The sequence below is a fragment of the Geotrypetes seraphini genome, chromosome 6 (genome assembly GCF_902459505.1).
Source record: "Geotrypetes seraphini chromosome 6, aGeoSer1.1, whole genome shotgun sequence".
In the NCBI taxonomy this organism is placed as follows: domain Eukaryota; kingdom Metazoa; phylum Chordata; class Amphibia; order Gymnophiona; family Dermophiidae; genus Geotrypetes; species Geotrypetes seraphini.
In genome coordinates, this window is record NC_047089.1 from 171,528,456 (window position 1) to 171,543,254 (window position 14,799).

The 14,799-nt window shown below is 43.1% G+C and overlaps 1 protein-coding gene across 5 annotated transcripts in view; it reads left to right on the plus strand.

The window, feature by feature from the left end:
* The window catches only part of ARHGAP6 (Rho GTPase activating protein 6), an 825,592-nt gene that overhangs the window by 693,911 nt on the left and 116,882 nt on the right, over positions 1–14,799 (plus strand). For all 5 annotated transcript variants that reach the window (XM_033947958.1, XM_033947959.1, XM_033947960.1 and 2 more), the window contains exon 2: positions 8,637–8,796. In XM_033947958.1, coding sequence (XP_033803849.1) covers positions 8,637–8,796 — 160 coding nt within the window. The remainder of the gene's footprint in view (positions 1–8,636; positions 8,797–14,799) is intronic.

The following is a 14,799-nucleotide window of genomic DNA, read 5'->3' on the forward strand; positions in this document are numbered from 1 at the left end:
CCAGGGGGGTCGCGGGTCGGCTGGGGGGGCGGTCGGAGGTTCTTGGGGGGGCGGTCGTTGGGGGGAGGGGGGTTTGCGTCGAGGGCAGGAGGGCCTGGGATCCCTCCTGCCCGTAATGTAGTGCAGGGTGGGGTTAGGGGGTCGCCGTGGCCAGGAGGACTTGGGCTCCCTCCTGGCCCGATATTGTCGGGGAGTTGGGGAATCGGCGGGGCAAGAGGGCTTGGGCTCCCTTTTGCCCCGATCGTGTCGGGGAATCGGCGGGGCAAGAGGGCTTGGGCTCCCTTTTGCCCCGATCGTGTCGGGGAGTCGGGGGGGCAAGAGGGCTTGAGCTCCCTCTTGCCCCGATCGTGTCGGGGAGTCGGGGGGGCAAGAGGGCTTGAGCTCCCTCTTGCCCCGATCGTGTCGGGGAATCGGCGGGGCAAGAGGGCTTGGGCTCCCTTTTGCCCCGATCGTGTCGGGGAGTCGGGGGGGGCAAGAGGGCTTGAGCTCCCTCTTGCCCCGATCGTGTCGGGGAGTCGGGGGGGCAAGAGGGAACCAGGCGGAGAGAGGGCAGTTAAGCGCAGTGCCTGCGCGGAAGGATGCAGCTCGGGCGACTTCGTTGTGTGAAACGAAGTTCGTTGTACGGATCAAGACATAAAGTTCGTTGTGCGCAGCGTTCGCTGTGCGAGGCGTCCGTTATGCGAGGCACCACTGTATTCATGTATTTAATTTGCATGCCACTCTTCTAACTAGAAATCTGGGTGAGAGTTCAAAAGTTCACATATCAGATTTGTGCACCAGAAATCTTGTATATATATATAAAACAAGACAGCAGTCCTATCCAGAGTAAATGTTGCACTGGAAACATTTCTAGAGTAAATCTGTATTCCAAATATTATGTTTCTTGGATTGTAGTTTGCTGTGATATACAGCGGGTTCATAATTCATGGGATTTATGGCCCAAACCATGGCAGTTAGTTAGCGATGGAGGATTACTGGACTTATCAAGTGTAAATGACAATGCATGAGGATGTTATACTGTATTAACTTTCAGCCTTTTGAGTATGCTCTCCCCCCCCCCCCCTAATCAGACCTAGAAAAAGAAACATAGAAACATAGAAAATGACGGCAGAAAAGGGCCTCGGCCCATCTAGTCTGCCCACATTAGTGACCCACCCCCTAACTTCCTCCATGAAGAGATTGCACATGCCAATCCCATTTTTCCTTAAAATCTGGCATGCTGCTGACCTCGATTACCTGTAGAGGAAGATTATTCCAGCGGTCAACCACCCTTTCGGTGAAGAAATATTTTCTGGTGTCACCATGAAATTTCCCATCCCTGATTTTCAGTGGATGCCCTCTTGTTGCCGTGGGAGATTATTTAAATGTAAAATCTGTTGATCTTGCCAGATATCACATAGCTATAGTCCGGGTTCCTCTTTCGTGCATGGATCGCTTTGCACTTGCTCACATTAAATGTCATCTGCCACATGGATGCCCAGTCTATCAATCTTGTAAGGCCTCTGGCTATTTTTCACAGTCCTCTTGCAATTTAACAAGTTTGAATAACTTTGTCTCATCAGTAAATGTAATTATCTTACTATTTATTCCCATCTCTAGATCATTTATAAAATTTTTTAGAAAGCAGGAGTCCCAGCACAGACTCCTGGGAAAACCCCACTGTCTACCCTTCTCCATCCATTCTGTTTTTATTTGTTTAAGGTATTTATATACCGCCTATCAAAGTTATCTAGGCAGGTACTCAAGCATTTTGCTTATCTGTCCTGGTGGGCTTACAGTCTTTCTATCTGGGGCAATGAAGGATTGAGTGACTTGCCCAGGGTCACAAGGAGCATTGCAGGATTTGAACTCACAACCTCAGAGTGCTGAGGCTGTAGCTCTAACCACTAGGCCACTCCTTCCTTTCCACCTCTCAGTTTTACACCTTTTCACCATAAGACATTACACTTCTTCCTCCGTATTTGCGGTTTCAACAATCAACATTGATTCATGAATTTTTTTTTTTTTTAAATAAATCTTTATTCATTTTAAAACATACACAAAGTGCATAACGAAATACAACAATTGGCACCAAATAAAAGCACTTATTACTAACAAATAATAATATAGACATCTTCCCCCCCCCCTCCGAGTCCCAACCTGGATATGTGTAAAACTCAATAAAATGGAAGGCTTGAACTATTCATTGGTGGATACAAAATTTGCTAATGGGCCACAAATCTCGTTGAAGTTTTCACCATGACCCTTTAGTTCTGAATACATACGTTCGTATCGATAACATAAGCACAGGGATTCCCACCAAAAGGTGTGATTCAGTCTATCACAATTCTTCCAGTTTTTTGTGATCATTTGTATAGCAATCCCAGTCATTACAAGAAGTAGACTATTCTTAGCTGCAGAAATTGGAGACTTGGGTTGTAATATAGTTCCAAAAAGCACCATATCGTATGATTCATGAAAATTTAATTTAGATATTATGCTGCAAATCTTTTTTCTGTGTTCAACCGACTTCTGTTTCTTTAAGATGCTCAGGTGGATTCATGAAATTAGTTTGCAAGTGTTTAAAATACTGTGGTAGGCACTTGCTTGCTTGTTCGCTCATAGCACAGTAGATTGCCAAACAAAGTCTGTGACGTTCACCAAATAGATTTTTTGGTAAAGACTCAACATGAGTTGTGTTTCAACCAGTAGGCCTGCATCAGGAGTCTAAATAAAAATAAAACAGACATTAAAACAATATAAAATAAAACCAGATAAGAAATGTACATAAAAAGTGATAACCATAAAATTATATGAGCACATCATAAAATTAATAAACATAAGTCAAATAAAAAACATTTACCCCTGGATTCTCTAATAGGTGCCTATGTCAGTGCTGGTTAGAGAATCACGCCTCAAGCGCCTACTTAGGCGTGATTCACGCTAAGATAGGTGCCAGAAATGTAGGCCCGGAAAACCCGGGTCTACATTTCTGGCGTCTGTCTTTGCTGGGGAATCTCGACAATAGTCCACAGCCTGCCATCAGCTGATCATGACAGAGGAATCCCCAATCAGCTGAGTCAGCAGGACTCCCCGAAACTGCATCTTCAGGAAGTCCTGCTGGCTTAGCTGATCGGGGATTGCCCTGCCACGATTAGCTGAACTGGCAGGGAGATCCCCAATTCCTATCTCTCTCTCTCTCTCCCACCAACTGACCGATTCCCCCCTCCGCCCCCCTTGTACCATGAACTGACATCAGAAGGGAGCCAAGACCAGCACGAGCTGCAAGTGGAAGATGCTGCTTACAACGGTGAACATTTAAAGTGGCACATGGGGGTGAAGAGGAGGAAATGCACTGGTGTAGGCAGCCCATGCGAAGAAGGTGCTCAGAGTGGTCTGCCCCCCTCCTCCCTTACTGTGCCACAGGTCATACTTAATGAGCAAAGTATCAGAGTACCAGTCTGTGAAAGGTAATCAAGAGTTAGTGATTTATAGTGACAAAGAGACACAAGTGCCTGTTGCGAAGAATGTTTGCAAAAGTGTGTGAAGACACGAGAGGTCAAGTTCTGACCTCTTACCTTCTGAATGGTTTCTGCTAACTACACATGCTTGGAATATATCATTTTATGTAGTAGGTGGGGAAATTAAGTACAATATTACTACAAACCATGTATGTATTTTCCTGGAGGGTACATATGGGAATCATAAATTTGTAATATTATATAAAGTATTTGTGACATTTTGCATGCAGGACAGAGAATCTGGTTTTTGGTTATCCCTGTCTTTCGGTGCTGACCAAAGAAAATAACAAAAGCTTTTCTTTTATTGCTATGATGACTGGTTATTAATGGATGGGAATCTAAAGACCTTGAACTGGATAGTTTAAAATTGTCCACAGATACTGGTTACCTCTTGGTGCTTGGTAAGAAATTTATTCTTCCTCTGGTATGGCTTTCTGTCTGGTCCTTTCAATGCCTCTGAATATCTCATTTAATTTTCCTCCTGTTAATGCAAAAGTAATCTGGCATTAGGGACACTTTGAAAGTGGTTATTTGACTGAATAATTTGGCTTGCACTTTTTGATATTTCTATTTCACAGCTGGGAATATTTCTGTTTTAATCTCAGTATTTCACTCTGTGTGTTAGATTGAGAATATGCAGCAAAATGCAGCAGTTAGGCTGATTTTTGGCCTAAAGAAGTATGATCATATCACTGCCTTCTTTCGCGCACTGCATTGGTTGCCGGTGGAGTCTCGGATTAAGTTTAAATTTGGCTGCTTTTGCTACAAAACTCTGGACTCTCTCCCAATTATCTTACGAATTCACTCTCATTCACTACTAATAAATATTAGACGTTCATATGCCAATTTTACTTTCCCATCGGTAAGAGATGCAAATTTAAAAAGTACCACCATCGCCTTCTGTCATACCAGGCAGCATCCTGGGACAAAGATTTAAACACCTTAATTACGACTTACTTATTTGGATTTTAGGAGGCATCTAAAAACTTATTGGTTTACCCAATATTTAGGTAATTAAGTTAATTCATCTCATTGTTTTACTTTTTTTTTTTTTGTAAACCGCATAGAGCTTTACAGTCCTGCAGTATATAAGTAAATTATAATGTAATGTAATGTAATATTCTTCTTTCCTTTTTATTATATAAACTTTTTTATTCACCAACATGAATGATATACACAGAACAGAGAGAACACAATTATTTTCTCAGTACAATGCCTCAATACAGAATATCATGGTAGCACCCAACTAGAAATCCCAGATAACAGTGAGAGTCCAGGCCTGTACTCTGATAGCCTGGAGCCCTCCAAATCCAAACTAGAAACAACCCCCCAACCGCTCCATCCCAACACCCCCCACCCCAAAAACCCCTCCCTCAACCCACTGGCAATACGGGGACAACTGGCTTCCGCAAGCGATTGACCACCTGGCTCTTTATCACAGGGGACAAAGTATCCAAATAAGAAGCCCAAACGGACAGAAAAAGCTTGCTCCGAGATCCAGAAAACCGAGCGGACATGGACTCCCAGACCATTAAAAGATGCAATTTATTGCGCCAATACCAGATGGTGGGCGGGGAGTCCTGAAGCCAATGAGTAAGAATACATTTCTTTCCCACAATATAACCCTTACGAATGAGCAGGCTATCACCTGCAGAAAGTCCGCCCAAATAGCCCTCCGCCAAAAAAATAGTCCCTTCCACCGATGAGGGGAGCCGATAACCCACCAAAGATTCCAAATAACATCGGACCTCCATCCAAAAGGCAGAAATAGATGCACACAACCACACCCCATGTGCCAAAGAGTTATCAACCTGGTGACATTTCAGACAAATAGCCGTAGGGGCACATCCGAAATAAAAAGCCCGCTGCTGAGAGACATATCCCCGATGTAAAACCCGAAAGTGACATTCCTGGTGCTCGGCGCTCTGCACCACCCGAGGTATCAGGCGCACCAGAGGAGCCAAGGACGCCACCCGCGGGCGACATCTTCTTCTTTCCTTTTTAAAGGATCTTCAAACCCTTCTGTGCGACTCCCCTCTTTTCTGGTTGAGGGGTCTCCAGGTCTGTCCCTTCAGGGGCCATCAGTGTACAGTCCAGCATTTGTTGTATAAGAGGCTCTGCATTTGCTAAGCTTCTTCTAAACACTGTTGGAATTCTGAACATCCCTGTCTGAATTCCTCTCTCCACATTCTTTCTGAAATTCTGCTCTTTCTGCAGTCTTTCGGATGAGCCTCAACTTATGGTTGAACACATGCTTCGTTTTTCGAGAAGGAAAGATAAAATGCTATAAATGTGAAAAACAAAGAAAAAGATTCTAGTTTACTTGAGAAAAATATTGTAATGATTCCTTTTTTTCACTGACAAATCTTGTGATCTCATCGTCAATTTAATTCCAGTTAGGGAATGTTTTGTTTTTCTTAAGTATATTAGATTCTTGACATACCACCTTTCTGTTGTACTACCAGAGTGTTTATATTTTATAGAACCTAAGCACACTACCGGGCGGAGCTCTGGGTTTCTGGCCCAGAAATATCTATAAGAAAAAAGGACCATTTAAATTAAATTATTAATTTATGGAGCATGTATGGTTGGGCAGACTGGATGGACCATTCAGGTCTGTTGTCATTTACTTTGTTATGTTATAAATACTTTCTCTGTCCCTAATGAATTCACAATCTAAGAATTAGGGAACTTGCCCAAGGACACAAGGAGCCACCGTGAGATTGTTCCTTAGGTTTTCAGTCTAATGACCGTTAGGCTACTACTGAGAATGAATGAGAGACTGAACAAGGTTTTTCATAATTCCCAGGCTCTTATGTCACATGAAATTTCTCTCTTTGTGCTGTTTTTCAAATAGTTTTCCGGTTTTCTGCAGAATGCAGGAACTCCTCTATAATAATAAAAAGAAATGAGTCAACTGTGCAGTGTAATGGTTGGAAAGACCTGAGTGCCATAGGAAACAGGAAATAGCAGTGAAGAAAGCAAGATTCACATCGCTGCTTCATTAAAAAAGAAAACCCCAAACTAGGGATTTTCAAGAAACTGGAATTTGGGAACCAAGCAATCCTAGCAAATATGCCAAAGACTTGTGTCTCTGGAAAGTGTAGTCTTCTTTGAGGACATTTATTCATTTCTATTTGTTTAGTTTATTTCTGTGATTCTGGAGGTTGGGATTCAGATACAGTTTATGTTGACTAGCAGTCCTTCCATAGTGCTTTATGGGTAGCCCTGATCAAAGCTAAGACATAGGCACCATAGGCTAATGCTTAGGGCACTGAGGCCCAGGTCCTGTATAGGACGCCCAGTGGCTTTTGAGAATTACACATAGGTATCCTATAGAGAATTGCGACTGTCCTCACGGACAGACGCCTAAGCCTACCTAATAACCCAATTCTCTAACCGGCATACATGTCACAGGTGCTGGATAGAAAATCAGGTTGCCGCTGAGCTTATCGCAACAAGGGAACTCCCTGCCGCGATAAATTTAGCAGCCGTCTGTCCCCCCATACATTGCCAGCAAGAGAGATGCCCAGTAACTCCTGCTGGCGATGTACATGGGGGTGGGGTTCCGGCAGGAGGGATGTCCAGTCCTTCCTACCAGTCACCCCCCTCCCCTAATACATCAAGGGCAGGAGGGAGGCCCTGAACATCACGAGCATCCCCCCCCCGCAGGAACCCCCAGCCCCTCCCCCCATTTGATTTTCTGAGGTAAGAGGATAGAAATATGCTAGATTATTTATGGTTACATTTGCTTATCAAGTTGCAAAGTCCTACAAAAATCCTAGCAGCTTCTATTACTTCTCAGTTAAATTATAAAAGTTTTAGAAAGGAATTAAAGATCTATCTTTTTACCAAGTATGTATTAAAAACTAATTGAATTATTGCTATATATGTATTGTTTTTATTTTTGGATTGTTTCCACTTTTATCTGTAAACCATAATGAACTTTGTACAGGTATTTATAGTGATATAAGCAATAATTGAGTTCTGGCCTCAGCTCATGATTCTTGAGATCTGTTGGAATCTTATGTGGCTAACGCGATTAGATTGGCCCTGAGTGACAGGAATCCAAATTATATTAAGTGCTGCTCTTGGCCAGGATGAGGGAGGATTTGAAACAGAGGCCTCAACAGAGGTTTAATTTTGCTTCAACAGGAGGGGTTGGAGGGAGCGATCGTGGAACATTAATCAGTTGCAGGCTGTACCTTTCCCTCTTCTCCCCTCTTTAATAAATCATAACAAATCTGATGACATGATGACTTCTCAGCCTTCTCCTTGTAGAGCTGGTGCTAGTGGCATAGTAAGGGGGATGGGGGGGCAGTGGTTGCGGACCACTCTGGGTGCCATCTTGGCAGGGGCACCAGTGCTGCTGGCACCTCACCACCCCACCACGTACCTCTTGACATGTTTGGCGGCGTGGGCAGCATCTTTCATCTACTGCTTGTGCCATCCTTGGCTCCCTTCTGATGTCACTTCCTGGTTGCCAAACGTTTCAAGAGGTACCTCCCTCACTCACTACACGACCGGCTGGTGCCTTCAATGCTCAGCTCTAGGTACTTTGCAGATCGGGCCATAAGACAGCAAAGTGCAAGAGAATGTACAAACCTTTCATGCCTATTCATTATGGGTTTCTTGAAAACCTAACTGTGGGAACAAAATTTGCAGTAGATTTCTATCAGGCCTGGTCTGATTTTGCTAGAACGGTTTCCTTTTTAATTCTGAAGTGAAATCCACAGGGTGCCATAGAAGCACTGTAATGAGGGGGTAATTTTTTGTAACTTATTTTCTACCTGAAAAGCATGCTTACACGTGGAAATGGCTTATAAAATTGTGTAGTGAATAAGAATGTGTGTGACAAGATGATGCATGCTTACAGATGTGCTATGTTTGGGCACTGCAAGAGAATTGTAAAATGGACACCTTTGGGACATTTTGCATAAATGCTCATTAAAATAAATTTCTGCTTCAGGTGAATGTGCACACATATATGAAAAATTTTTAATATCCCCCACCCTTTCTGTTCTACCCATTTTCACTTATAACCTGCAGGTATATTATGCCTGCCAGTCTTGGTATGTTGTAGATTTGCTGCATTATTTGTGCATATTTCAAATTATTTCCTCTGGTCTTTTTCAGGGTGATTTTACCTGGAACAGCATGTCAGGGCGCAGTGTACGACTGAAATCAGTCCCCGTTCAAAGTCTCTCTGAACTGGAGCGTGCAAGGTTACAGGAAGTGGCTTTTTATCGGCTGCAGCAGGATTATGACCTTGGCTGTCAGATCACTATTCCTAAAGGTAGGTGCCATCATATTAAATAATTTACCTTTTGGTTGCATTTTTGATTTTCTGTTTCATTTATAAACATGTACTGCATATGGAGGATTATGATGCAGTAGGCATGGTTGGGGAAAATTCCTTTAGAACTGGAAGCCCAAAGAGGGAAGCTGCTAGCAGTACCATAGCAAGGAAAGGAGGTGCGCGGCATTGCTGAGCCGCACACCCCCTTCCCTGCTGCATGTCCCCCCATCATCTAATCAAAATCTTCATTGGCAGTGAGCAGCATCTTCTAACTGATGCTTAAGGCACCTCAGCTCTCCCTCTGACATCATTCTCTGGTCCCACAACCAGGAAGTGATATCAGAAGGAGAGATGAGGCCGATGGAGGAGATGCTATTTGCTGCCAGCAAAGATTTTGAAGAGGTACCGGAGGGGGGCAAGGGGAACGGAGAGGAGGAGAGATGCATGGAACTGCTCACAAAGGTGTTCAGGGAGAGGGGTGAGACTTCACCAGGCCGGGGGGTGAGGTGGGAGGGATGGATGCCAGCCAGGGGGGTGGGAGAGAGGAGAGTCAGGTGGCTGCAATGGATCTCGCAAGTCTATCTGGTAATTTTTGTGTTAATTGCCTTCACCATGTCCTCTTTCAGCAGAAACCACAGCTTATGTGTTATGTGGAAAATATATTTTCTATGATTTGTTTTCAGTTTGCTGGTTGTTAGCTTGCTACAGTCCTGGATACTTCATGGACCTTTCGTGTGGCTGGTGCAGCTGTGATAATTGTGCCTTCCCCATTGGCTTCACTTGCAGGTGTCCCACAGGATGTGTCCGCAGCTTATGATGCCCCTGGGAGTGTCCTATTGTTTGTGTCGATCGAAGAATGAAGCAACTATTCCCCCATTAAATTTTTTCACCTATTTATTATTTTATAAACTTCCGTCATGTCCCCTTTGTTTTTGATTTTTTTGCCAAGCAGAAGAGAGAAGGAAGGCCCTTAAAAGAGAACCAGATTTACTATTCCTCTTAAAAGTCTGTATTAGCATATATCAGTCTAATTGAATATTTTAATTTTCTCTCTAGAATTTTTGAATTTTCTTTTGGTTTTATTGTTCATAAAGAAATCAAAGTGACATGACAATACAGCTGGTTAAAACATTTTGTCTTCAACTACTTGCCATGCTATTTTGTTTTGTGGAATAAATGTTGGACCTCACAGATGCTAAGGAAGCACTTCTTCAGAATAGAGGTTGGTGTGGTACAGAGTTGATTTTCCCATATAATTGTAAGTGATGAAGCAGTCTCTGGCTCAGTTAACTTCATGTGAGCAGCATGGCTCGGTGCCATAATCCCAGAGGCAACATAATACCACAGTAAATATTTCAGTGAAAATCTGAAAATTATGCTGTCATTACAGTGGAAATTGAACTGAAGATAGGTATTTTCCGATTTACGCTGACCACACAATATGTAGTTTACATATTCTATCTACATTATTTTATGAGTTTCTAGAGCTCAGGAGCAATGAAGTTTGGTCATTATGTAGAATATAACCAATCCCCTTAAGAGTGTTTATACTCTAAATAACGTTATTTTGTTGAAAAGAAGTTAACTAAAAAGATGGCTATTTATGTCGACTAGCAGTATAAAGTTTGTATTGCACAGCATTGCAAAAGTACACAAAGCAGATAACTTGAGGTAAGGCTTATTCTGTTCCTAATAAACTTTGTTCCGCTAAGTCTTCATTTTTCTTACTTCCCTTAAGCCCTTGGGAGCAGCCATGTGTAATTTGTTTCATATGGATTTTGACATGCTTGTCTCATACAGTGTGTATCATTTGTGGCATCATAGTCAGTATGAACTAATTGGACACAGTTAGTGTGAGGTACTTTGTCTCTCATAGAAACATATAAAAATGAAGGCAGATAAAGACCTTGTGGCTTATCTAGTCTGCTCACCAATGTCATCCACTCTCTCCCTTAGAGATCCTATGTACTTGTCTGAAGCTTTCGTGAAGTTAAATTCAGTCTTTGTCTCTATTTCTTCCACCAGGAGGCTGTTTCACAAATTTACCACCTTTTTCATGAAGATGCATTTTCTCAAGTTAGCCACAGTATTTATTGTCCCTGCTAGTCCCTCATAAACCCTCATATGAGGGTGTATATTCATCATTCTTTGAATGCAGATCTTCTGGTGACTCTCAAAATATCCTCTTCTCTGTTGAAATCTGCTAGATGAACTCCATGTGACAATCTTGTCTGGAGCACCCAGTTAACTGAGTGATGAGCCCCTTGCCATCTATGACATTGTGGAGATATGGCAGGCTCATGTCTTGGGCCTAGCTGCAGGGGGAAGGGGGAGGATATTAAAAAGGCAGACTTACCTGTAAGTAGGGTTACCATATTTATGAAGTCAAAAAAAGAGAAAACATGACCCCATCCCCATCTCGCCCTTGACCTATCCCTTCCCACCTTGGGCCTGCTTCCCACCAGTCTTGCCCCCACCTACCCATTCCAATCCCCCACCTTTCACCAGCCTTGCCTCTTACTCGCCTTACCTTTCATCCCTTTTCTTAGTCCCCCCTCCCTATCATCTTAAGTTGAATTTTATTGAAATTTTGTAAATAAACATACAACAAAGATAACAAACACATATTGCAAGGTACAAAAGGAATTCTTCACTAAAAGGCCTACCCCCATGGGTGCTTTTCTTTCTCTCCTCTCAACCTCCCTCCTTTGTGGGTTCTTCTCTTTCTCCCTCCCTCCTTCCACATATCCTCTGTCCCCACGGGACAGTGCTTCTCATTCTCCCCGTCCCCCACCTACCTCCAGCTCCACTGAAATATAATCTTTGGGCCAGCCATCCAGCTGCAGCAGCAATGTGAGTGTGCTGCTGTTGGCCAGCCCAGAAGGGCTCTGTGGAGCAACTTCCCATGTAGGTGGGATGCTTCAGAGAGGCAGCTTCTGGGACAGGATGGGAGCAGCAGGCTCACCTCGCTGCTGAAGCCAGCCAATTTGAAGATTACATTTCAGTGGAGCCCGGAGGTAGGTGAGGATACAGGAAAGAAAACCTGGACAGTCCTCTAAAACAGAGGACATGTCTGGATAAATCTGGATATCTGGTATCCCACCTGTAAATAGTGTGAGCAGTTCAAGGGGTCAGCTTGTTTTCTTTGAAAATGCGGCCGTGGGAAATTTGGGCAGTTCTGTTAAGTTCTGAACAAATTGGTTGAAGTTCCAAATATTATTTAGCAGGGCCCTTCTGAGCCCCAGACTGCTGCTTCTCTTTAGAAGTAGCTCACCCCTGCTCCCTTTTGCAGTGTTAATAATTCTGAGTATGATCTTTCTTTCTGGTTGTTTATGAAGGCAATCATTCTGTCACAGATGTGGGGGGAACATGAGCTAAAATGTGAACGTTTAAATGGGGCTTCACTTGCAGGGCCTTGAATTTCTCCTTTGTTCTGTGGGTTTTCATCTAGAGCAGTACCATGGAGGTCCATGCCAACCCAACAAGCACTAGCTGTCTACAGTGGGGTACTTAAAGGATATGCATTTTTTGGCCCCAAAATTTCAGTTCATATTTGAGTATATATGGTAAATGGGACCGTCAGTTGGTTAAGGACAACTTCTACTGTATCTCAGGTGTAGAAAAGTGAATGAATCTAAATTCATGTGTGTGAAAGATTAGTATCGGATATTTGAAAAGGCAGAAACTAGCATTTCTTAAGATACAGATTGTGACTGGGAAAACTGCGACTTTGTACCAAGTAACTGTACTAGCAAAAGAAATGAGAGGAAAAGATAATAGCTGATAACACTAGATTTGTTTTTATGCAAATGGAAAGAGATTTAATAGTAATAATAATAATAATAATAATAATTTTATTCTTATATACCGCCATACCCAGCGAGTTCTAGGCGGTTTACATTAAATTAGATTAGGATCCGCATAGACTTGTAGATTTACCACAAATTTATAGGATTTACAACAACTGTAGCCAAAACTTGGCAGATGAAAAGGGAAATTTACAACAAGTTTAGCCAACTTCGTAGATGAAGAGGGCAGAATTACAACAAATTAATCGGATTTACAACAGATTTGGTCAGACTTGAAGGAAGTGGGAAGGAGAAGCAGGGGGAGATAGGAGCTATCGTGAAGGAGAAGAGTCGGGTAGGGGGCCTTGAGATTATCTGAAGGGTCAGTTAAGGGTTTTGTTTGCTGAAAAGGTGGGTTTTGAGTGATTTTCTGAAGTCGAGGTAGGTGGGGGCCTCGAGTATCATTTGGGCTAGCCATGGGTTCATCTTGGCTGCTTGGAAGGCGAGGGTTTTATCAAGGAATCTTTTGAGTTGACAAAGCTTTGGTGAAGGGTATGCGAACAGCTGAATTCTGCGGGATTTCTTGTTGGTGCAGTGAAGATTTAAGTGGGGAGTGATGTATCTTGGCGAAAGACCATTTATCGATTTGTAGCATATGCATGCGAATTTGAAAAGAACTCTGGATTCGAATTGCAGCCAGTGAAGTTGGTTGTAGTATGGGGAGATGTGTTCCCATTTCTTCAGGCCATAGATGAGGCGAATGGCGGTGTTTTGGATCGTTTTTAGTCTCCTGGTGGTTTTCTTTGTGGCGCTCAGATAGATAATGTTGCAGTAGTCCAGAATGCTGAGAATGGAGGATTGTACTAGTAGGCGGAAGGAGGTGTCATTGAAGAATTTTTTTATGGTACGAAGTTTCCAAAGTACCATGAAACATTTCCTGACAATGAGGTCTGTGTTGTTTTCTAAGGATAGGTTTTTGTCTAGGATGACTCCCAGTATTTTTAAGGTGGGTTCTAGGGGGAAGGTCATTCCTTTCAGATGAATTGTGGTGTTTTTGATTTTTTCCTTGGGGGTGGCTAGAAAAAATTTTGTTTTGTCCGGGTTTAGTTTCAGCCTGAACGATAACATCCAACGTTCAATCTGGTTGAAAATGTTAGTAATGTAGTCAAGTAGTTCTGGTGTGAAATTGGTAAGGGGGATGGCTATTGTGATGTCGTCTGCATATATGAAAAATTTGAGTTTGAGGGTGTGAAGGAGGTTGCCTAGGGAGGCCAGGTAGATGTTGAATAGAGTGGGGGAGAGGGGGGAGCCCTGCGGGATGCCACAGGTGTTGTCCCAGCTATGTGAGATATTGTTGTCCTTGAGTACCTTGTAGGATCTATTTTTTAGGAACCCCTGGAACCAGTTGAGGACCTGAACGGATATGCCAATGTGTGCCAGGCATTCGAGGAGTATGGTGTGGTCGACCAGGTCAAAGGCACTGCTTAGGTCTAGCTGTATGATCAAGGCACTTGATCCTAGACTGAAGAGCGTGTGAAGATAGTCGAGGAGGGAGGCAATTATGGTTTCGGTGCTGTGGTCCGTGCGAAAGCCTGATTGATTGTCGCTGAGGATGTTGAATTTTTCTAGGTAAGTGGAGAGTTCAGTCTTTACCACCCCTTCTGCTATTTTGGTGAAAAGGGGGATGTTTGCGATCGGTCTGTAATTAGATGGGGAATTTGGGGATTCTTTTGCGTTTTTTATAATTGGGGTTATCAGAATATGTCCTTGCTCTGGTGGGAAGTTTCCTGTAGATAGTAGGTGGTTGACCCATGTCATCATGTTTGCTTTGAAGTGGCATGGGGCAGTTTTCATGATATATGGTGGGCATGTGTCCAATTTTCAGAAGGAGTGGGTGTATTTATTGTAGTAGGTGTTAAAGGTTTGCCAGTCTATTGTTGAGAATTGTTTCCAGCTAAGGTCTGTTATGGATCCTGGGTTTGGGTTAGATGTATCGGGGTCTGGGAGAATGGGGAATAGTTCGAGGGGATTCATCTTGGTGGGTAAGGTTGATCTTAGTTTTTGAGTTTTGGTGATGAAGAAGTCTGCGAGGTCGTTGGCAGTTATCGTGGGTTCTTCATAGATGTTTGTGATGGTTTCGATGTTGTATAGGTCGTTAACCAATTTAAAGAGGTTACTACTGTTGGTTTTAATGTTGCCAATTTTGTGGGAG